The sequence below is a fragment of the Thalassophryne amazonica genome, chromosome 7, assembly GCF_902500255.1.
Source record: "Thalassophryne amazonica chromosome 7, fThaAma1.1, whole genome shotgun sequence".
In the NCBI taxonomy this organism is placed as follows: domain Eukaryota; kingdom Metazoa; phylum Chordata; class Actinopteri; order Batrachoidiformes; family Batrachoididae; genus Thalassophryne; species Thalassophryne amazonica.
In genome coordinates, this window is record NC_047109.1 from 40,763,684 (window position 1) to 40,789,511 (window position 25,828).

Sequence of the window (25,828 nt, forward strand, 5' to 3'; positions counted from 1 at the left end):
GACGGCTTTGCTGTGATTTGGCGCATTATAAGCTAATTAAATTGAACTGAAATTGAATTGAAGTTCCTTAAGTAACCATTGCAAGCCAAAATCAAAATCAGCTGTCATGCAAAGCCAGTGATGTCCAAAGACATTCTAGAAATGGCCAAGAGGGTGCAGCTTTTCTTTGTAGCCACTGACTCAGGAAGGAGATTTCACTGATTAAATCACATTGAGCAGATGGGATAAGTTAATCAGTGAAAATGTCTCTGGACACCACTGCTCTAAGCAATCAGGCATTCAAGCTCATGGGGTACACAGCCACTTATAAATAAAAAGTCCTTGTCTGTGCCACTGCACCATGAAGCTGTGAGTTTAGATGTCTGGTTTTTCCAATCACATCAAGACTGTAACAACTTCAAGAGTTTACAAAGGGTCTTGGTGGAGTGCCTAACAAGCGAGAGGAGCTGATTTCAAAAGCTTAAACAGTTTTTGAGAGGGACAGACGGACAGAAATCACCCCTAACATAATCCCCCTTTGGGCCTTCGGCCAGCGGGGGATGAAAAGCCGGTAGTTACTGTTGAGTGCACTTCTTATGACTTTATATGGCTGCTGGATAATTTGCCGTTTTTGTTACTTACCTTGAGTGACGAAGCCTTTGGAAGGACTGGCTGTGAGCCAGGGCCTACAATAAGTAGCCTCATTTGGCTTCTGAATAAACTCAAACTGACATGGGACCTGCCCATCATTGATGAGGTGTAATGTCTCCGCCTGATGCTGCATAAACTTCACATCCTTAAAGTGGAACTGAAAATGGAAGAAGATTCATAAAGACAGGAGTTTTTAATATGTGAGATCAGTACTAAAGTAAATTAATGTTCAAACAATACGAAATGGAACTCTAGTAAAGTACAGCATAAAAGAAAAACATTACAACTTCTAGTCCACAATCAATGAACAATAAAGATGAGAAGCTTTACCTCTTGCTTGGACAAGGTAACTGATGGAATGCACTCATTCTCCATCTTATCTATGTTACGAACGATTTCTTCAAAACTCTTCTTATAGGCCTCTTCATTTACACACTTGATCTGTAGGAGAAGACAGGTACAAGTCAGAGGACAGGAAAAAAATACAGAGGTCTGTGTCCAAGTCTCCTGTATCAGAGAATTAAAGAAAACCCTAGCTTTTTATTACCTGAAAATTACTGAATGCTTACTGTTTTACCCTGATACAAGAAATCAGTGTGATAAATATTTACACACTACAGCCTGCCCATTGCAATAACTATCCTAGCTAATCTTAGAGGCTTGAAATAAAGGGTACATCATCTCGTCTCCCCTCATCTTATTTTCATTCAGGAGAAAGATGTAAATATAAGGAGATCAAAAAGAACAACAGCAGAAGGAAGTTTTTTTTTTTTTACCCCTATGGTAAGCAGAGAACTGACAGGCTTGTGGTCACTGGTCTTCAGGGCCATGTGACTCTGATAGTGTTGCTGCCGGACATTCTTCCCTCTCCACAGGATGCGGTCGCACCATGCTGGCACTCGACATTTTTCACTAAATGCAGAAAAATAATTAATTCTCAAGCAGGTTTATTATTCAGAATAGAATTCAGTTATTTTTTGTGTGAAATTTATTGAATAATCATTTTGTTTTTGTGCAGACATAAAACTTCCAGCTTTATTTGTAATTATTGTATTATATACAAATTATTATGTAATTGTGATTACAGGTGGGTAGGCATGACAATTTTTTGAGGCTAAGTCAATATAAATAATAATAAGAAGAAACATGCTGGAAAAACAGCCTATTTTCATTTGAATGTCATTTGATGAGAACCACTCGTGTCATAATTATATGGAAATATCGCAGCGCTAAATCTCATTCACATCTTTGAGATACAGTAGTGTTCAGAATAATAGTAGTGCTATGTGACTATAAAGATTAATCCAGGTTTTGAGTATATTTCTTATTGTTACATGGGAAACAATGTACCAGTAGATTCAGTAGATTCTCACAAATCCAACAAGACCAAGCATTCATGATATGCACACTCTTAAGGCTATGAAATTGGGCTATTAGTTAAAAAAAGGGGGTGTCCACAATAACAGTAGCATCTGCTGTTGACGCTACAAACTCAAAACTATTATGTTCAAACTGCTTTTTTAGCAATCCTGTGATCACTAAACTAGTATTTAGTTGTATAACCACAGTTTTTCATGATTTCTTCACATCTGCGAGGCATTAACTGTGTTGGTTTGGAACCAAGATTTTACTCGTTTACTAGTGTGCTTGGGGTCATTGTCTTGTTGAAACACCCATTTCAAGGGCATGTCCTCTTCAGCATAAGGCAACATGACCTCTTCAAGTATTTTTACATATCCAAACTGATCCATGATACCTGGTATGCGATATATAGGCCCAACACCATAGTAGGAGAAACATGCCCATATCATGATGCTTGCACCACCATGCTTCACTGTCTTCCACTGTGAACTGTGGCTTGAATACAGAGTTTGGGGATCATCTCACAAACTGTCTGCGGCCCTTGGACCCAAAAAGAACAATTTTACTCTCATCAGTCCACAAAATATTCCTCCATTTCTCTTTAGGCCAGTTGATGTGTTCTTTGGCAAATTGCAACCTCTTCTGCACATGTCTTATTTAACAAAGTGACTTTGCGGGGGATTCTTGCAAATAAATTAGCTTCACACAGGCGTCTTCTGGCTGTCACAGCACTTACAGGTAACTCCAGACTGTCTGGAGCTGATCAATCGGTGAGCGTTTGCCATTCTGGTTATTCTTCTATCCATTTTGATGGTTGTTTTCCGTTTTCTTCCATGGGTCTGTTTTTTATTATCCATTTTAAAGCATTGGAGATCATTGTAGATGAACAGCCTATAATTTTTTGCACCTGCATATAAGTTTTCCCCTCTCCAATCAACTTTTTAAATCAAACTACGCTGTTCTTCTGAACAATGTCTTGAACGTCCCATTTTCCTCAGGCTTTCAAAGAGAAAACATGTTCAACAGGTGCTGGCTTCATCCTTAAATAGGGGACACCTGATTCACACCTGTTTGTTCCACTAAACTGACGAACTCACTGACTGAATGCCACACTACTATTATTGTGAACACCCCCTTTTCTACTTTTTTTTTTACTAATAGCCCGATTTCATAGCCTTAAGAGTGTGTATATCATGAATGCGTGGTCTTGTTGGATTTGTGAGAATATACTGAATCTACTGGTACCTTGTTTCCCATGTAACAATAAGAAATATACTCAAAACCTGGATTAATCTTTTTAGTCACATAGCACTACTATTATTCTGAACACTACTGTATGTACCAACAGCGCAAGGTCAAGATCCTGAGCAAAGTTCAGTGTTGATCTATTATTGACAAATTATACTTTCAACATTAAATTAATTAATTGAAAATTTTGTCATCCATTTAAATCAGGTGCAGTACAGCTCCAATTTGTTGTGACTGTGTACTTATATGCACCTACAGACACTCTAAATGAGCATGCACTGGAAAAACTTTAAAAACCCTCTGGATGAATATCACTTTCAGAAGACAGACCAGACTCTAATATGCATGTTTTGAAAGTGAAAGGAAACGTAACCCAAGGGAGAACATGCAAGCCCCACACAAAGGAGCAGTCGAACAGAGCCCACAACCTTCTTGCTGTGATGGAAGAGTGCTAACCACTGTTCAACATCAACCAAATACCCACCCACCCAATTGTGACAGAGTAATTGTTTATTATTAAAAGAAGCTCAAATAAAAATATGCAATCCCTAAAATCTCAAATTTCTGTTTCACTTATATTTAATCAGGATGGACTGATCATCCATACAGAGAGTGCAGACAAATACCCCTACTGAGCATTCAGGCATGTATTCATTATGGGGCATATCCATGAAAAACTGCACACAAATTAATCAACTCAGTTTTCAAATCAAAATGAGCTGATTAGATTGTGGGCAGTTTTTGATTAGAATACTCTCAGAAATATGCCCTTAATATAAATGCCTATAAGGTGAAGCAAACACGAGAAGCAGTTTTAAAGCATGTTTACAAAATTATTAAGTGTGTATCACTAGTAAATAAAATGTCAAATAAGCTGACTGTTTTAAATAAATAAAGACTTATGAAAATACTGATGCATTTCATTTCATCTTTGGTGCCATATGCCTAGAGAAATTAACTCAAACATGAAGATATTAGCTTGATTTCACCTACTTCTGATAAACACTCAGACACCCCAAGCTGTGAGGAATATGAATTTTGGTGACATCATCTTACATCACACCCCTAACAATTTTTTTGAGAGCATGAAATCAGTGTTTGTGTGTACTTTGACGGTGATTATGTCAAAATCGTTACAATGGGTGTTTTGCAAGGATGGAGGCACACAACTATTGTTGCATATTAGGTGGACAGATTTTCCAAAGATAATATTTTATTAAAACATTTTTTATAATTATATATTTATAATATATAATTATATATTATTATATGTCTTATATTATTATGTGTCAATTATATATTTTTATATATTTTATATGCTAAGTGAAGCTAAGATGCTGCATACGGAGTCTCGCTGATGAACATGCTCCTGTGATCATGAGTCGGACAGTCATACAACAAGTGATCGCTGTTAGCAGGAGAACAGCAATGTGGATCAACTTCCAGACGATTCGTGTCTCTGGCTAAGCTGAGCTAAACCAAATGCTAAGCTAAGCGAAGCTACCGGGAGAAATCCTTAGAAGGATGTAAAGGAACAGTTTTCATGTGGAGAAAACACACCGCCACATGGTGGAGTTTTACATGGCTGTGTGTGTGAACACAATGGGAATGAAATCAAACACCACTTTCATAGTACATAATCATTATTATTCGGTTTTATTGAGACGTATGCAATTTTTTTTTCTGAATACGCGGCAGGTTTAAAAAGAGGTAGAGACAGACAACTGTTGATTGTAAAATATGAGAATTTAATTTGAAAACCAAATTAAAGCCATATTGTATTTGGAGACAAATAACCCAGATTAACTGTGTATACTGGAGTACGAGTTCATGATTCGTAAATCATGAACTGGACTGTAGCTGAACACAGGTGGAGTGATCTTCAGACAGGTAACACTCAGCACCTAAAGTTATGTCACTTTTATGGCTAAAATAGCTCTGAATCTATATGCATTTTTCAGATGTTGTATAGCTAATTTATTTCTATCAGCTCCATCTGGACTCGCACAATTCATAATCTGGTATATTATTTTTTAAATGAGTATTGATTGGAGTGCATAATGCCCTTTAAAAATATATAGCTGCAATAATACACATTTCTGCACTTGCTTATTTTGATGATGAGCATAATCTCAGAGGTTAGAAAGACAACATGTTATATATATATATATGTTACTTTATTTGTATATGAAATTACCTTGTATCCCAGTTGTCAGAACCAGTGTCATATTTATAGGTGGGTTGAAAATTAATCTCTCCTTCTGCAAAACCAACAAACACGGCCTTCTCACTGATCTGCCGCTGAAGCTGAGAATAATGAGAAGCAGTTAGGCATCAGCACTCGCATACAAGAATGACAAATCAAGAGTTATTTGAAAAGAAGGAAAAAGTAATAAGTAGCAACCACAGGGATTACCTGGTCATAATTGTGCAATTTTTTAAAATTCTTCTTATTAATTAGTTCCTTCACATTATCAACATCCAGCTCACTGATCCTGTAATTGAGGTCCCCAATCCACAGAACCACACTGGCAGAAGGACCATGAAGAAAGTTAAAAGAAAGAGGAACAAATGCTTATTACATGTTATCATAGCTGCATGCTGTTGTATTGTCTTTCGTCTGCCTCAGTTCTGTGTTCAGGGTCACCACAGCAGAGCCAGTACAGGTCTGCATAGGTAGAAGTTTTATGTTGATGTCCTCCCTGATACAACACCCGTTATACCTGGAGAAAGTAGTACTTGGATGGAAGGCCTCTTAGGAAGACATGGGACACCATGCATGCCTTCCTAAGAGGCTATCCATTCAAGTAGTAACCAGGACCTATTCTGCTTAGCTTCTGAGATCTGACAGGATCAGGGACATAGAAAGCAGAGCAGCTGTTGCCATCATAGCTCCATGATACATAAGAATTTTATGTATTTTATATTTATAGTCCCTTGCCAAATTACCCTCTCCTGCTGCCATTTTCCCTATTTTGCACGACTACCCATAATTTCGATCGATTTTTATTTAGACAGTGTGGTACTATATGGCAAATCTGTCTGGAGTAGGCAAAGCTCAAAAACTAAGAGACTATGCAAGAAAGAGATGAATGAGGGAAGCCTCTAATACACCTGTGACAACTCTGAAGTAGTTACAGTCCATTTGTCCATGACAAATAGTTGATCAGGGAAATCAAATTAACTCTGATGTAACTCCATTATGCCGGACTCAAAATAGGTGTAACGCCTTTGAATTGTTTACATTTGAAAAAAAAAAATTCTTATTTCACACCATGATAATTTTGTTCTATAATATTAAAATAATTAAGATTCACAAGCTTATATCACCAATATGATCCAAATTAGCCTTTCTGGGGGCTAGTTTCCCAGAATCCTGTTTGAGAGGCAAAAGGCCTTGCTCGACTATATATGCTCATGTTAGTTTCATGCCATTTTCTCTCAGCTGCGCGCTTGGGGTCACCAGTGGATTTAGTACACACTTGCATTGGAAAATGGCTTAGGTTCTACCCTTGCTGACAAGTCCACTGCTGCATAAATAAACATGCTCACAGCTTCTGTGCTCCCAAATGGTGTCCCAGGCAAGTACTAACTAAGACCAACTCAGCTTCACCTCTGAGGTCTGACGAGATAAGGTGTACTCAGAGTGGCATGCTCCCTAATTAGTTTCCTGCAGCAGAAGACAGTTGGCAGACCTTGTGAGTGAAAGGACCCCACCCCCTTAAAAAACAAAACAAAACAACAAACATGACTGGTTTCATACTCGTGCTTCATCACAGTGAGAGAAGGCAGGGCAGGGTTTAGCTGGGGAAACTGTAGACGGCTGCAAATATCCTTAAAGTCTTGATTACGCCTCTCATATTCCTCACTGTGAGCAGCGAGGTGAGAATTGACCACACAGATGTCCGAGTGGTGGAAACGAAAACGTACTGCCACAGCGCCCTTGTTTCCCTGTGAATCAAGGAGTGAGAAACAAGAAGTGACCAAAAGAGTGAAATAATGAATATGCTGATATCCTGACACAATTGTAATCATGGTTTCAGCAGGTTCTGGCAAGAAAAATGGCAGACTTTTATTTAACACATCTTACAATAACATTCAATACTTCATGAGGTACACCATGAGCTCAACTCCCTTTTACCTTCAGAACTACTTTAACTCTTTGTGGCAGATTCAAAACGCTGCAAACATTCTTTAAATTTTCTGATTCACACACTGACATAATTACTTCACAGCTGCCACACTATTACATCACCACCTTGAATTATTGGTATAAATCAAACTTTATCTAGAGCACTTTTCATACAATTAAATGCAACACAAAGTGCTTCACAAAGTAAAAACAGTACCTTTAACCTACCATCCACCCACGTAAAAACCTCAACCCACAAGAACCCTCCCGTGATCCACGTCATACACACCACCGCTCTCCACACACACGCACATTAGAAGAAAAAGGCAGAAGAATAAGGTATAAGGCAGGATGAATCCATGCTTTGAGGCCTTTAGCACCAAATTCTGACCTGACCCTGTGAAAGTCACAGCAGAAGTCAAGATGTTTTAGACCGGGCAATGTTTTACAATTATTCATTGTCTAGTGTTGCTGAACCTGTGCCTACTGTTGCCTCTGTTTCCCATTCTTGTCTGACAGGAGTGACACCTTCTGCTGGCCTTCTGTTGCTGTAGATCACCTGCTTCAAAGTGTAATATAGCACAGCAGACAACTGAAACAATCCTGCAATGGTGATACCAAGTACCAATTTCACCACAAATACTCCGTAAGACACCTTGACACTTACCTTAAGGTACAACCCAAAATTCCAGTGAAGTTGGGATGTTGTGTGAAATGTAAATAAAAACAGAATACAATGATTTGCAAATCCTCTTAAACCTATATTCAATTGAATACACCACAAAGACAAGATATTTAATTTTCAAACTGATATTCCTTTTTTGTTTTTGTGCAAATATTTGCTCACTCTGAAATGGATGCCTGCAACACATTTCAACAAAGCTGGGACAGTGGCAACAAAAGACTGGGAAAGTTGATGAATGCTCAAAGAACACCTGTTTGGAAGCAAAGATGGGGCGAGGATCACCACTTTGTGAACAACTCATGGAAAAAAAAAATAGTCCAACAGTTTAAGATCAATGCTTCTCAATGTTCAATTGCTAGGAATTTCGGAATTCCATCATCTATAGTCCATAATATAATCAGAAAATTCAGAGAATCTGGAGAACTTTCTACACATAGCGGCAAGGCCAAAAGCCAACATTGAATCCCCATGACCTTCGATCGCTCAGGCAGCACTGCATTAAAAACCAACATCATTGCATGGGCTCAGGAACACTTCAGAAAACCATTGTCAGTTAACACAGTTTGTCGCTACATCTACAAGTGCAAGTTAAACCTCTACCATGCAAAGCAAAAGCCATACATCAACATCCAGAAAAGCCGTCGCCTTCTCTGGACCCGAGCTCATTTGAAATGGACAGATGCAAAGTGGAAAAGTGTGCTGTGGTCTGATGAGTCCACAATCAAATTGTTTTTGGAAATCATGAATGTCGTGTCCTCCGGACAAAAGAAGAAAAAGACCATCCAGATTATTACCAGCTCAAAGTTCAAAAGCCAGCATCTGTGATGGTATGGGGGCGTGTTAGTGTCCATGGCATGGGAAACTTACACATCTGTGACGGCACCATCATTGCTGAAAGGTACATCCAGGTTTTGGAGCAACACATGCTGCCATCCAAGCAACGTTTTTCAGGGACGTCCCTACTTATTTCAGCAAGACAATGCCGAGCCACATTCTGCACGTGTTACAACAACGTGGCTTCATAGTAAAAGAATGCGGGTACTAGACTGGCCTGCCTGCAGTCCAGACCTGTCGCCCTTTGAAAATGTGTGGTACGTTATGAAGCGCAAAATACGACAATGGAGACCCGGGACTGTCGAACAACTGAAGTTGTACATCAAGCAAGAATAGGAAAGAATTCCACTTACAAAGCTTCAACAATTAGTGTTCTCAGTTCCCAAACGCTTATTAAGTGTTGTTAGAAGGTGATGTGACACAGCGGTAAACATACCACTGTCCCAGCTTTTTTGAAATGTGTTGCAGGCATCTATTTCAAAATGAGCAAATATTTGCACAAGAACAAAAAAAGTTTATCAGTTTGAACATTAAATATCATGTCTTTGTGGTGTATTCAATTGAAAATAGGTTGAAGAGGATTTGCAAATGATTGTATTCTGTTTTATTTACGTTTTACACAACATCCCAACTTCATTGGAATTGGGGTTGTACCTTGATAAACCTGAATGTGGACTGACCTAATATGGGGAGAGTAATTCTACATAAATGTGTATTAGTCCATTTTCATTTTCATGTTTATATTTTGGAATAAAAAGGTAAATTCACCAATTCCATTTATGCTTCCAAGGTTTCTGGGTTAAATAATCCAGGCACTCCCTTCAACTGGCTGTTTTCTCCATTTGGCTCAAACACAGCAGGTTGGGGGGGATGAAACCCCCACAGTGTGTGAATACATCAGACTTATTTGAAAACAAATGTGGTTCTACTGTGCAGAGTTGTGCCGTGTTATTCTGCTTGAAGTTCTGGCACAGAACCATCGCGTGTGTACTGTGCGGTTCAATGCAAATACATGTACTGTGACATGTACTGTATATTTTATAGTGCTGAAGTCCACAAGTTACATTTCAGTGAGATGTCTGGCAGTGTCATGTTTGTTAAGAAACACATGATTAATGTTAAAGGACAATTTGTTGTAGTAAAAAAGTGATGTTACATGATTTAAGTGGTGACACACAAATAGGAGTGAGCTACATCTTTTGCAGGGACTGTGAACAGGAACAAGGAAAGTTATATTCAGCAATTATCAATTATCATCAGAGCTTGTCACAGCAGCTCACCTCTGTTTGGAGTGACTGTCATTATTTAACAAGATCTGTATTTACAAGGCTGTGTATAAAAGCATAACATTGCTACAATCGATGCTCACCATCCTCCCCATGATGCCAGTGCCCACACTCTCAGCCTCCACTTCAGAAATAAACTCCGCATACTCCTTCTTTATATAAAAGATGAGCATGATCCCCACCAGACGCACCAACTTCACCTGCAGCAGAGCATATGTGTTAAATGTGTATCTTTCAAGGTGATGAGAGGTCTCAAAGAAATGCAACATGTCACAGAAAAATACAGCCAAATAAGCACAAACAAATGAAATGCCTTCAAAAGAAAGCGTAGCATTAAGAACAGTCATAGAACAAGTTCAAGCTATGCATAGGATGAAGTAAAACAGACAGGCAAATAACATCCACATTAACGTGGAAACATTTGTTTTTTATTCTGCAGATTACAGAGCAGACATTTGTCCTTTACAGACAATTGACTGAAGAAATGACATTACGCTGCCTGTGTGACTTCTGGGAAGATACAATTGACTGTAAAAAGGACGCAATCTAGAAATGGGAATTTAATAAGCTGGAGTCAACATTTCCTGTAAGGGAAAAAAGGTGAAAGAGCAGGTAATTATAAAAAAATAAAAAATCCCAGTGCAGGAACAGTGAGAGAAAAAAAAACTGTGGTAATCATTGAATTAGGTTACGCAGACGAGAATCCACATCAAAACTACAGGAACAAACAAACCTGCTTCAAATAAATACTGATATTTTATAAAGCGACAACACCACCAGAGAAAAATAGTTCCTTACTAAGGCATACTTGGCTTCTGAATGCAAGCCCTCAGACACAGCCTTCATCCACTCTTGCTCTTTGGGGGTATCATTGAAGAAGAAGGCTTCTTTGCTGAGGTCAAGCTCCTGGAAACTAGAAGAAATGACAAAAAGAAATAATGTCTTGAGGGTTCAACCTTGCATTCTAGTTTTATCCAGTTGTTCTGTGATGTATAGGTCAGGTCATGTCTGGGAGCATGTGCTAGTGCCATGTGTCACTGAAACCTACACACTGCAAAACCGCCTTAGCTCCTGGATAGCAACCACCCAGGCACCCAACAGCTCCATTCCACCTATCAAAAGTAACCACTTATCTGTAGCAACCAGGTAAAACGTGGGCACCCCCTTGGCATTTTCCATCCACTGGAGTCTTCATCCTGTGTGCTGTATCACGCCCAGAGAAATGCACCACATGGCCAAAATGTCATAGCTAACATTCCCTCACAATGAAAGTGATATTCATCTTAGTTTACCTGACTCATTCATTTAACAAAAATCAACCCCAGTGGCAAGTACCAAAGACATCTAGTCATTGCCTTTGGTTACTGGTTAGTAAGGATGCGAGAAACTCATATCATGGCCTTTAATTTATTGATATGAGAATCAATTCTTAAAGTCAAGAATCAATATAATTCAAATGCTCGTGGAAATGAATTAGAAATGCAGTACTGCTTTAATTCAGCAGAGGGCGATGTGTTGTAGACTGTACAACTGCAAATGAACTAACATCATCCTACCTGGTAGAACTGAAGACCCTACATACAGCTTGTATACTGAGTTCTCAGGATGTAGGATTGCTATGTATTCAAAAGGAAAAGAAAAAGGGATTTCTCACATTGTGGATGTATTTTATTGAACAGTCTGCAACCTGAGATAAGACAGTGTGGCTCAATTAAACCTTTTAAAATCAAGACATCTGTCCTTATAGACATATAACTTAGAATAATAATGATAATAATAATAATGATGAATCACTCAGTCAGTTTGGCCCAATCATCACATTAAGATTATTCTGTCTAAATTTCTGGGGATGGCTCTTCTAAACTGAAAGTGGTTGATTTTTATGTTAATTACTGTCTATATTTTCAGTTTTGTCTTGTGTTTTGATTTCAGCATACTACTGTGGATGTTTTTTTTTTTTTAATGGTACAAGCACTTTCAAGTGCAGCATCATCTGGAGAGAGTGCTATAAAAATAAAGTTTATTATTACTAAAGTAACAACCACAAAACAGAAGTTTTCATTGTCCATCAACACTGCCCCTTGTGTCAAGTCACAAATGCTAGGATGTGCACAGCCTTGTTGAGGTTTAAGGCATTATGGTGCAATTTGCAAAATTAAGTCCTAAATGTTGGTGTTAGTCTCACAGTCAGACCACAATGACAAGAGGCACACGTGGCCCATTGGTTAGTGTGTTCTACTTCAAAGGAGATCAAACGGTGGTAGGGTTTGTGCAGTTTGACTGTATTGGGGTTAAGTAAGTTTTTGAAAGGCCATGGTGGAGGGAACTTACCCCACACAGTATATGTCAGGAGGGTTGACAGTGCAGCTTAACCAAGACCGGAGGCTTTCCTTGGGAGTTTGTCCATTCACATTGTACGTGCCGAGGAAAAAGCTGAAACAGAAAGGGAAGAGATAATATATACTGTCTAGAAAAGTTGTCTGGAATAGGCAGCTGTTATAAACTGAGTGGTTGTGCAAGTGGGAGACCAGTGGGGGAAGCCACCAAAACATCCAGACAACTATAAAGTAGTTAAAGACTTGCTGTGGCTGTGAGTGGAGAAACTGTGCAAAGTGCAACTTCTGCTTGTTGCCTCATCTGTTACACAGCATAATCATGAAGTGATAGAGAGGATTTTTTTTTTAAATAAAAAGAAGAAACACTCTGGAATTCACAATGGCATATCCATTTTAATAGCACCTGCTGTCTTCACAAGTAAAACTATAGCAAGTTCATGAAGACAATAAAAGGGTTAAATAACTCATTTAAGTACATCAATTTTGTGTTTCATTTATTGCTTTTATTGTAGTGCATTTAAAAAGAAAAATGTCTGCATTGCATATTGGCCATGAGCTGACTTTTTCTGTAAAACGTGTCACTGCTAACAGCACAGACCTTTGAAAAACATATCAGCTGTCTAATACGATACAGAAAAATGTAGCATACCTGAAATGTTCAAGGTAAGTGTAAGAGTCTTCATTCTTCATCAGCTCACATCTGATGAGATTATCACGCAGGCCAAACTGTGGCATGACCAGAATCTGAGCTTTGTTGGAGGGAGTGTGACTGGAAGAGCGGATAAGGTCATTCCGCTCCTCACGACTAGAGATGCCTTGACTGGACAGAAGAAAAAATAAAATCAGTAAAAACAATAGTCATCAGGAGATGATATATCTCCTCGGTCTCCACAAACCAGTAATAAGAAGTGTAGGAGGATCACCCAAGTACACCCTTATGCTAAATATGAATGAAACTGATCACCTGGTTTTTGAGATATCACGCTAACAATTGAAAACAGATGGACAGACAGATTGACCCCCTGATCACTACATCCCCCATTTCATACCGAGGGATGATGACGACAACAACAACAACAGTAGTAGTGAGTGGTGAGGACTGGATTGTTATAGTAGTTGGACCAAAACAGAAACATGATCAGTACCACGTTTATGAGACTTCACTGAGCACAGGCCTGACACTTGTAAAAACACTGAATACCAACATGAAGATGTAGATTTTCCTATTCAAATAACAATGTGCTGTTTTGTTGCCAGTTTAGCTTCAGGATATGTTCTGCTCTGTTTGCATTAAGTCACACCTTTCTCAAAAGCTTGGAGACAATCAACTACTCAACAGAAACTTTGTACTCTGTTCCAGTGAAACACAAATGGGCAACAATCACAGCTACTACAGGTGTTTGGGATCGACCTCTCCTTCCATGTCATCAATATGGAAGAGGGCTGATGGAAGCAGATCAAACAATATGGCAAGATCCTGTAAACTTCCAAGAACACACTGTTACTAATCTGTGGGTAATAGAAGCACTCATTGCAACTGTGTCCTCAGTGTTAGAGAAGAACTGTACATATTTACACAAATGGAATTAAATTAAAACACTTGGGGCCTGATTTACTAAGATTCCCCATAACAAGTGCTGAACTGCGTGGGCAAGCCAAACTATTGTATGTTGGGGTGGAGACACTTTTGTGGCTGACTAATGGAGCAATATGCAAAGTAGCTATCTCAGCAAGAGCATGCAGTGTGGCTAAAGGTCCCGCTAGCACTTCCGATCAAAGGTCAATTGGAAGTAGAACTGTGATAGTGTAAAGTGTATACACATTGACAATGTTTACAGGCTTCATATCTGTGGCATATTAAAATACCATGAAAATATTAAAAGGGTATTAATGGGTGTCTGTGCCTCCATTCAAATGGAGTAATTTAGCATATTTTGCCATTTCTGGGAAAGATGGATGCTGTCATTTGGTTATGTTTGTGACGAGCACTGAAACCACCTGTTATAGTCATTGTTTTTTGATGTGTTTCATGTATTGTTCTGTACAATGAACCGGTAATATTTTATAGAAACTTATTAGAACTGTTTCATTGAATTTGCTATTGTTGACCGATGTACATATAACATTTGAATGAGCTGTGATATCGCTGTTTATGGGATACATGAATGCCTATGTTTGTTTACGCAGTTCATAACAACTGCTTTAGCAAGATTTTGCAACAAACATAGCATCATATACATCAGCCAAATACATTAAGAATAAATTGTAGAAGTAAAGAAGTTTACCGGCACACTCCATCCTTCTCCCCTGTCCACTTTTCATGGGTCTGGTATTGTTTCCCTGTCATTGGTCCTAATTAATTTTACATAATCTGCCTGGGTTTGTTAGACAACTTGTTCAGAGTCCGACAAGATTGCCATGTTCATTTCTTGAACACTCATGCCACTAACTTCTCTCTTCTTTTCCTCATTTCTTCAAAAATGCTTTTAGATTCACTAATATCCACTGCCGAAAACAATCCAAACTCATCCCAGTATCATCCATTTCCATGAATTTTTTTCTGTCCTGGCCAAAATCGTGTCTTAAATCAACTTTTCCATTGCATTGTGTGTTGACCTTTTCTACGTTGCTATCAAAACATTGGCGGTTTATCGCTTCCAGGTTAAATTTATCACGAATGACCTTTGGGTGTACCAATGATTCATTGTGCACGCTAAGCTAATTAATTCACTTATTGATAGTGTGTGGTAACATGACGTAGACAGCAGTATGTAAATGAGGATTCTGGGCATGTTAAATGGCCATGAGCACAAAGTGAAATTAATTCGCTTGCAGGTATGTGTCTTGTGCTCTGTTATGCACAAACACACAAACTATGTAGGTATAAGGCTTGACAGTAATACTTGCCCCTCGATGTTGGCGAGTGAACCGTACTATCGGACTAGTGCTCCATGACACTTTTTTGTCTGACGTGGCAAGTTAATTTTCAGGTGCATTTAGAATGAAATCTAGTCAAAAATCAATGTATATACAGTGATGCTCCTGGGGTGGCAGAAGCGTTTTTCTGATCGACTGATTTAGGATAAATAAAAGATTTTCTAAAGCCATGCATGTTTCCCTCTCAGCTAGTCTCATATGTATGGTATCACTGGAGTGAGCTGGCACATGTAGCTCAGCATTCAGCACAAATGTTTTAAATGTTTTATGTTTTACTTCTACAATTTTGTGCTAAGTGGAATTGAGGAGCAATATATAAAAAACATGGTTGGCTTAACTTCAGCAGCTTTTGTGATGATCCCCCCCCCCACTCCATTTGTATTTAAAAAAAACGCAAAATGCTGGAGCTTCTCCCTGATGCTAAATTCGTTTACTTGCCATAGAGCACTTGCCCGGCATGACAAGTGACCTCTAGGGCTAAGTGCACATCCCTGAAGGCAGTCAAAAAGCTAGCGAATGCTTGCAATTAAGTTATGAAAACAAATAAACAAATACACTATGGAAAGAAATCAACTAAATACAAATTTTCAGATCCATACTGTACATGATAAAAGTTCAAAACATTTTGTGGTGGCACCTTCGTAAAAACATCACTCAAAATGCAAGTGGACTAAAAAGGCTTCCTTGTGGTGTTACACTCAGCAAAATAAATTAAAATATGCCCAGAAAAAGAGGAAGGCTTCTCTGGGTTAGGAAACTATTTTAAGTGTGAGAGAAAGATCTGTGTTAACACTTCAGTCTGTGTATGTAACCTGTTGTGAAAGTGATTTTCCTTGTTTCTTCTGTCCTTTTGGACAGCTTTGTATGTGTTTGGCAATGTGATAAGATGCTTAATGTGTTGATGTGTAGGTTTGGTGTAAAGTCATGTAACTTTCACCACACCCCTTGACCTTGTAAGTGAGCTCACTTATGTTTACATAACAAGCCCTGATGAAGACTGAACAGTTGAAACGTGTTGGTATTCAGCCAAATGTGAATATATACCTTGAAGGAATAATATGGCATCGAGACTTGATCATGCCCAATTTGAAAGCTATGCAACAGTCTCATGACAACGGTGTTAATTTCATGCTCCCAGACCTGCCTTGAGTTGGACATACATGTAGTGTAGATGTATGTTTTCAGTGTTGGCCTGGTATGACACAAATTCAGTTCAAGGGTCTTCTGGTGTTTAAAGGGAGTATTTTAGGCTTTTAGGCCAGTTTTCAAAAGTGTGTCTTAAATTTGTACATTTACTTGAGGTATTCATCACAGAACTTCTACAACCCCAATTCCAATGAAGTTGGGACGTTGTGTAAAATGTAAATTAAAAACAGAATACAATGATTTGCAAATCCCCTTCAATGTATATTCTTTTGAATACACCACAAAGACAAGATATAATGTTCAAACTGATAAACTTTGTTGTTTTTGTGCAAATATTTGTTCATTTTGAAATGGATGCCTGCAACATGTTTCAAAAAAGCTGGGACAGTGGTATGTTTGCCACTGTGTTACATCACCTGTCCTAACAACACTCAATAAGCGTTTGGGAACTGAGGACATTAATTGTTGAAGCTTTGTAGGTGGAATTCTTTCCCATTCTTGCTTGATGTACGACTTCTTCAACAGTCCGGGGTCTCCATTGCCGTATTTTGAGCTTCATAATGCGCCACACATTTTCATTGGGTGACAGGTCTGGACTGCAGGCAGGCCAGTCTAGTACCGGCACTCTTTTACTACAAAGCCACGCTGTTGTAATACGTGCAAAATGTGGCTTGGCATTGTCTTGCTGAAATAAGCAGGGACGTCCCTGAAAAAGACGTTGCTTGGATGGCAGCATGTGTTGCTCCAAATCCTGGGTGTACCTTTCAGCATTGATGGTGCCATCACAGATGTGTAAGTTGCCCATGCCATGGTCTTTTTCCTCTTTTGTCCAGAGGACACGACGTCCATGATTTCCAAAAACAATTTGAAATGTGGACTCATCAGACCACAGCACACTTTTCCACTTTGCATCTGTCCATTTCAAATGAGCTCAGGCTCAGAGGGGCAGCAGCGTTTCTGGATGTTGTTGATGTATGGCTTTCACTTAGTACGGTAGAGTTTTAACTTGCACTTGTAGATGTGGCGATGAACTGTGTTAACTGACAATAGTTTTCTGAAGTGTTCCTGAGCCCACGCAGTAAGATCCTTTACACAATAATGTCGGTTTTTAATGCAGTGCCGCCTGAGGGATCGAAGATCATGGGCATTCAATGCTGGTTTTCGGCCTTGCCACTTACACGTAGAAAGTTCTCCAGATTCTCTGAATCTTCTGATTATATTATGGACTGTAGATGATGGAATCCCTAAATTCCTTGCAATTGAACATTGAGAAACATTGTTCTTAAACTGTTGGACTATTTTTTCCCCACACAGTTGTTCACAAAGTGGTGATCCTCGTCCCATCTTTGCTTGTGAATGGCTGAGGCTTTTTAGGGATGCTCCTTTTATACCCAGTCATGACACTCACCTGTTTCCAGTTAACCTGTTCACCTGGGGAATGTTCCAAACAGGTGTTCTTTGAACATTCATCAACTTTCCCTGTCTTTTGTTGCCCCTGTCCCAGCTTTTTTGAAATGTGTTGCAGGTATCCATTTCAAAATGAGCAAATATTTGCACAAAAACAAAAAGACCATCAGTTTGAACATTAAATATCTTGTCTTTGTGGTGTATTCAATTGAATATAGGTTGAAGAGGATTTGCAAATCATTGTCTTCCGTTTTTATTTACATTTCACACAATGTCCCAACTTCATTGGAACTGGGGTTGTAAATGACCAATACAGAGTAAAATTTAAATAGCAGCATTTAGTGCTTATTGTAGAAAATAACAGATGGCAAAAAAAGCTACATCTGGCAGGTCAGTGTGAATGAGAAACTCCTTACCTCTCTGGATTGGATTGTGCTTTAGTTTTCTGTGTGGCACCGACAGGTTTTTCCGTTTCGGTGGACGGCTTTTTGTCTGATAATCTCTCTGAAAAGAACAAGGGGAAAAACAAAACAACAGAATGACTGATCCATTTATTTCAACAAGGACAAACTATAAAATTTTAAAGGTTAGTAAGAATTTCCTCACAAATCAACAGGAAGAGAATGCAACCCAGGTCTACGTGTCACTGTCTTGCAACCTGACTGAATTTTCCATCTACAGTATATAACCTAAGGATGAAGGAACTGCCCTATGTATAAACAGCCTAAGATGAACTATTCTGATAAGAAGAAACAGCCACAGTTAAACACGTTTTTCAAGGTTTATGAATATTTGAAGAATGAGCAGTAGCTAAGCATGACTCAGAATCTCTCTCACACACACTTCATAAAAGTGCCACATCACTCTTTGTGGTCAATCAAGTGAGGCCATTTGGTGTGACTGGACACGCAGACTGCATCCTAAGTAGTTCAACTTAATGGGTAAGTGTGATGCATGTGACAGCATGCCTCTTGTCTCTTGCAACTTGGCCTGCTCTCCTGAAAAAGGGAAGCCAGGCTGCGTGAATATAAAGCCAAAACACAAAATTCCAGCAGATACATTAAGAACATGTCCAATAAACACAATGGCCTTGAGATAAAATACACTCAACAAAAATATAAACGCAACACTTTTGGTTTTGCTCCCATTTTGTATGAGATGAACTCAAAGATCTAAAACTTTTTCCACATACACAATAATCACCATTTCCCTCAAATATTGTTCACAAACCAGTCTAAGTCTGTGATAATGAGCACTTCTCCTTTGCTGAGATAATCCATCCCACATCACAGGTGTGCCATATCAAGATGCTGATTAGACACCATGATTAGTGCACAGGTGTGCCTTAGACTGTCCACAATAAAAGGCCACTCTGAAAGGTGCAGTTTTATCACACAGCACAATGCCACAGATGTCGCAAGATTTGAGGGAGCGTGCAATTGGCATGCTGACAGCAGGAATGTCAACCAGAGCTGTTGCTCGTGTATTGAATGTTCATTTCTCTACCATAAGCCGTCTCCAAAGGCGTTTCAGAGAATTTGGCAGTACATCCAACCAGCCTCACAACCGCAGACCACATGTAACCACACCAGCCCAGGACCTCCACATCCAGCATGTTCACCTCCAAGATCGTCTGAGACCAGCCGCTCGGACAGCTGCTGAAACAATCGGTTTGCATAACCAAAGAATTTCTGCACAAACTGTCAGAAACCGTCTCAGGGAAGCTCATCTGCATGCTTGTCGTCCTCATCGGGGTCTCAACCTGACTCCAGTTCGTGGGCAAATGCTCACATTCGCTGGCGTTTGGCACGTTGGAGAGGTGTTCTCTTCACGGATGAATCCTGTTTCACACTGTTCAGGGCAGATGGCAGACAGTGTGTCGCGACATGTGGGTGAGCGGTTTTCTGATGTCAATGTTGTGGATGGAGTGGCCCATGGTGGCGGTGGGGTTATGGTATGGGCAGGCGTCTGTTATGGACGAAGAACACAGGTGCATTTTATTGATGGCATTTTGAATGCACAGAGATACCGTGACGAGATCCTGAGGCCCATTGTTGTGCCATACATCCAAGAACATCACCTCATGTTGCAGCAGGATAATGCACGGCCCCATGTTGCAAGGATCTGTACACAATTCTTGGAAGCTGAAAATGTCCCAGTTCTTGCATGGCTGGTATACTCACTGGACATGTCAGCCATTGAGCATGTTTGGGATGCTCTGGACCGGCGTATACGACAGCGTGTACCAGTTCCTGCCAATATCCAGCAACTTCGCACAGCCATTGAAGAGGAGTGGACCAACATTCCACAGGCCACAATTGACAACCTGATCAACTCTATGCGAAGGAGATGTGTTGCACTGCATGAGGCAAATGGTGGTCACACCAGATACTGAATGGTATCCCCCCAATAAAACAAAACTGCACCTTTCAGAGTGGCCTTTTATTGTTGACAGTCTAAGGCACACCTGTGCACTAATCATGGTGTCTAATCAGCATCTTGATATGGCACGCCTGTGAGGTGGGATGGATTATCTCAGCAAAGGAGAAGTGCTCACTATCACAGATTTAGACTGGTTTGTGAACAATATTTGAGGGAAATGGTGATATTGTGTATGTGGAAAAAGTTTTAGATCTTTGAGTTCATCTCATACAAAATGGGAGCAAAACCAAAAGTGTTGCGTTTATATTTCTGTTGAGTGTAGTAGGAATGGCCCAATCAGGTTTTCTTCCACTGATCCGAGTCATTTAAGTATCGGCAGATTGGTGCCTGATTGTATAGTCAGAGATAAATACACTACCACAGGGCACACACAAAAACATCTGCTCAGTTTATGCGATTGATAACTGAGCAACTTTACATTAAGAAAATAAACCTACCTTCAATTCAAGCTACTCATTAAAGCAAATATAGTTTAAAAACTAAAACTGATTTTTTTTTTCCATTTTACTTTATTGTGAATGGCTCTTATCAATTACAGTTAGTGCAACAGTGCAGTTGTAAAACTAGAACCCAGAGTAATATTGATGGGAGAACATGGATCAAAGACTATGGCTGTGTTCTAGTTGTTAAAAACAGCAACACTATCATTCTGATTACCTCCAAGGTTGGGTAGGATTACTGAAAGAATACGTGGATTACATGTATTTATGTACATACATTTGGATTACTTGTAATCTGATTACATTTCAAAGTAATCCTACCCAACCTTGATGACCTCAGACAGGGGAGGTTATGATGACTTTATCAGTCTCTAAAAAAAAAAAAAAAAACAAAAAAAAAAAAAAAAAAAAAAAAAAGGTGAAATGGTGAAAATGGCCCACTGCTGCTTTTCAGGGCTACAAGTTGTTGAATCCTGATTCCAGCATTCAAAGCTTCACCAATGGATATGGCATTCCAGTATTAATGGTGTAGCTAAAGAGATTAATCATGTTCCTGTAGAGACGCCAAAGACTCCTGCACAACTGTAGGATCTGTAGAACCACAGACTTGTCTAGTTGAAATCCCGCTCACAGCAGTCTGTTCAGGGTCTGACTTAATCTGGCCAGCCTTTATCAGAGTGTTTTGTATGATTGAAAACTTTGCACACAATCAGCGGGTGGAAGAATTACAAACATGGACACAATAACTGACATGACTAATGTGTGTGTTCTGCCACATTGAAACACTGAAAGCTGTCAGGGATTGTATTGTAGCTGATGATGTTCACGGATTATCTCAGAATGCAGTCTAAATATCCAGAGGAGTAACAGTACACAGCTTGGTGACAATTCTAAAGTGGACTACTGGGCACGGAAGGTTGATAAGGTACTGGTGAGAGGAAATCTGCGAGGAGGTGATGCACCCTCTGTGCTTTAGTGAACTGGCTTACTTAGGAATTGTAGTATTGCATTTGTCTCAGTTGGTGGTTGTCAATCTGGTCCTCATGTACCACCAAATCTACACAAACTGATTAGCGTAATCTGTGTCTGTCAGCACTTGAGCTAATCATCTTACAGCAGAGCACAGAGAGATGGAAAATGTGTAGGTTTGGTGGTACGTGAGGACGAGGATTAAGACCTTCTGGTCTGAATAATCAACACTGCATCAGAAGTTGGCACCAATCAGTTTTTTTTTTTTTTTTTTTTTTTTTTTAACTGTGCATATTGCATAAGGTACATACTCCATAAATTTCAATTAAAATATATGTTGCAAGTTGGGTTGAGTGACGTCTTCTTAATTGAATTATCACAATTGAAGGCGGGGACAGAAACATGGACAACACAGGACATTTGAGGTGTCACATGCATTTGTATTGAACCATATGGTAACCAAAAGGTTTGGTGCACAGAATACATGATACGAATTGGCACAGTATGATTATAGACACATGCTTATTTGTTTCTGTAAGTCACTGACATTTTAATCTCATGTCCATAGATGGTTCACTCTTGTTTCATGATCTTCATGATCATGAGGCGTGGACAGACCCTGAATGCAGGAAGCATGGCTAACATCCGTCAGTCTGCTGTCTGTGTGTCTGAGGCAAAAAGAGAAAAGCAGCGAACCAGCAGGCATGTGAATCGTACAACTCACGATTCAATTCGATTCCGATTCCATTCAGAATCGATTTTCGATTCAAAGAGCTCTGAGAAATAGTTATATTACTTAAAAAATGTTTATGTTTAAGAAAATGCAGCTTTACAAGGTTAATCAAGTGATTCTAGATGTAAATTTACTTATCTGCTTTGCTCGTTCGGAGTTGGCTGGCAGTTTAGCGAAGTGCTGGTCAGAAGTCGGCAGAGACCGCTGCTCCCCTCTTTTAGCTCTGGGTGATAGCGTAACATGTGGGCTTGCGGATTTGAAGCGTTTCCGAAGTACTTGACTTTCATTTTGCAGATTCTGCACACTACATAAGTCATGTCAAGCTCCTTCTTACGCAGCAAATAATAAAATCCAAAATGCGCCCAAACATTTGCCTTCAGCAAAGACGGTGCTGCCTGAATTAGCTCTTCGTCCGCCATGCTAACCTACAGCCACTGAACTCTGCAGCGCACGAGTGAAGCACGCCGGACCCCCCCCCCCCCCCCCCCCCTCGCGGGGACGCTGTAGTACGGAAGCCGTTGCCTGACAAACAGTACACGCAGCGAGTAAGCAAGATTATGTTTAAAAAATGCTTTTAAAAAATTGATTCTTGGACATTTTGGATCGATTCAGAATCGTAATAAATAAGAATCGCGATTCGGACGTGAATCGATTTTTTTCCGACACCCCTACGAACCAGCCAGTTGATGCGAGCAACCACATTATTCCAGTCACAAATTTTGGAAGCATAAATGAATTTCGTTAATTTACCTTTTTCTTCCACAACATTAACCTAAAAATGAAAGCGTACCAATCCCGGATTTGTGTTGAATTGCTGTCCCAGGATATCAGCAGTGCACATTCGAGTTTAGACAGAAAACGCCACCAACTTATAAGTTGATATTTTATATAAATTAGTGTAAAATTTCACAGATGAGATGACAACTGAATAGTGACGCTGTGTATGATTTCAAATCTGCACAGAGTGAGGTTTGATGAGATGCTGTCATTTGCGCAAAAATAAAACAAACTTAAAATTGACAAAATACTGAAGGGTGTCTGGCTTAACACTGCACAGTAAATTTATCCCAATGCAAATGACCGGAGATGCAATCCACTTCATAAACGTTTAACGGAAAAGAAAAGTTTACATTTACAATTTGTCTGACCGTGTTGAAGTGGCTGACAGCAACTCTCTGCTGCTTATAGGTTAAAGATACTGTATCGAACTGTGATGTCCAAACACAAAAGGGAACTGACCCGTGACCTCTGTGTACTGTGACACCCCTACAAGACATGGGGCCATAATGGAAGTAAGTTTGCGAATTGTCCTTTAAATTTTATGGACATGTTTCACCCCCCCCCCAAAAAAAAAAAAAAAACATTTGGCTAGAGTGCACACTTCAATTTAGCTGCACACATCTTATTATGGTCACCTCTTTGTCCAGGCGGTGAACTCTTCTCGATATCTCGGAATATTCATTTATTTATTTTTTTTGTGTAAGTCCCTTCAGCTGCTCCCTTTTCCCCTCAACTCGGGGTCACCACAGCCGATCCTAGGTGGATCTGCATGGTGATTTTGCACAGGTTTTACGCCAGATGCCCCTCCTGACTCAACATCATATTCCACAGAGAAATGTGGCAGGGGTGGAGTTTGACCTGGAAACCTTCCACACTGAAACTAAGCGCACTAAGCACTTGGCCAACACCCCTGTATTTATTTTTGTGTACAGCATGAACAGTCAATGTTTGGTTGTGTGCCAAGCAGTACAGCATTTCCCCAAGGAACACATGGCTCACAGGCTGTTGCACTCCTTTCAGCCAATGAACGACTCACAGGACTATTTTGCAAAGTCTCAACTGCTTCACATAGAAATACAGGACCACAGTGATTCTTTATGCACTCTGGCTAAACCTGGTTAAATACATAAACAGTGGGATTTTTATTTATTTATTTTTAATTGTAGCACAGACAATGGAATTACTATATGCATGGCAGGGTGGGGGTGTAGCATCACGATGGCGCCATCTACATCATGACGGACAATGAAATCGTCTAACTCCCCAATTGTAGTTGCAAGTAATCATAAAATGCAGTAACATTTTAATGAAAACACTACTTTAAAGATGTAATCCCACAGATTTTTTTTTTTTTTTTTTACTTTTAAGTCATGGCAAGTTTTCTTTTTCACCACTACACATTGTTTCCCATACATAGGAGCTACTTGGGTGGCCCACTCAGGTAAATTGAGAGCTGCCCAGGAAGATAAAAGCTGAATTCCACTTTTTCCCCCCCAGTCAGCAATATAATTTTACAGTACACAGAGACCAGTCAACCCGATGCTGATGTATGCTGCCTGGTGCTCACCTTGTCACATACATGAGCACCAGGCAGCATGCATCAGCAAACTTTTGTACATTTTATTTCACCCTCCACCAGATGCACACATGCCATGTGTAAAACATCTTTTGAGGAAAGATAAGTGTCTTTAGTGTGGAGTTTACTGGCTTTAACAAGGAACGAACCCTTCCACCCCCCCTAGCAAATAAAACCCCAGGTGAAACATATTATTGGGTGTTTGTGGATAACAGCAAACGGAAACACTTATTGAACATCGAATAGGTTTTGTTTTCTCACAGAGAAATGTGCATACATGAGTGGAAACACGCATATACTGCAAAAAAAAAAAAAAAAATGTCACGTGCATGAATTTGTCAAACTGAGAATGAAATATAGAATGTGTGCATGCAACTGGATTTTGTGAGCTCTAAATTTGTTTTGTTCCTATCATGTCTTCTCTCGGGCCACTCCAGGGCTCTGTCGGTGTGGACACCATGTGTGCACTTTGGAAGTCAGGGTACAGCTTTTAATATATCTTTCAGGTGCTATTGATCAGAGTTTCAAACAACAGAAACACACGTCTCCAACTGACAAATGTATTTAAGTTTTGTATATTCTGGCAGGTAAATGGGTCAATCTCTGTATTATGTGCAAACGTTTGTGTGCGTTTGTTTGCCTGCATGTGTGTGTGGTCCCTTCTGTCTAACAAAATTTATGCTATGCTACAGACACTAAGATATAATACAGGAAGTATGGCACCTAGAGTTGTAAAATGAGGAACTTTTCTTTTAACATCATGTTCAATATTTACACTCACCTCTAATTAACTATGTTAGATAACCAAAACAACACGCTTTCCCACTACACAGCTATCAGATACAGCTGATTTTACATTCATAAAGTCAGTTGGACAGTCAGGAT

The 25,828-nt window shown here is 39.6% G+C and overlaps 1 protein-coding gene across 1 annotated transcript in view; it reads right to left on the minus strand.

Annotated features, from left to right (window-relative positions):
- inpp5b (inositol polyphosphate-5-phosphatase B) overlaps positions 1-25,828 on the minus strand; it is a 68,024-nt gene that overhangs the window by 11,938 nt on the left and 30,258 nt on the right. The window contains 11 exon segments of the mRNA XM_034174060.1: positions 622-787; positions 961-1,071; positions 1,407-1,542; positions 5,438-5,547; positions 5,657-5,768; positions 7,004-7,191; positions 10,261-10,377; positions 10,976-11,090; positions 12,509-12,610; positions 13,163-13,333; positions 18,420-18,507. Coding sequence (XP_034029951.1) covers positions 622-787; positions 961-1,071; positions 1,407-1,542; positions 5,438-5,547; positions 5,657-5,768; positions 7,004-7,191; positions 10,261-10,377; positions 10,976-11,090; positions 12,509-12,610; positions 13,163-13,333; positions 18,420-18,507 — 1,416 coding nt within the window.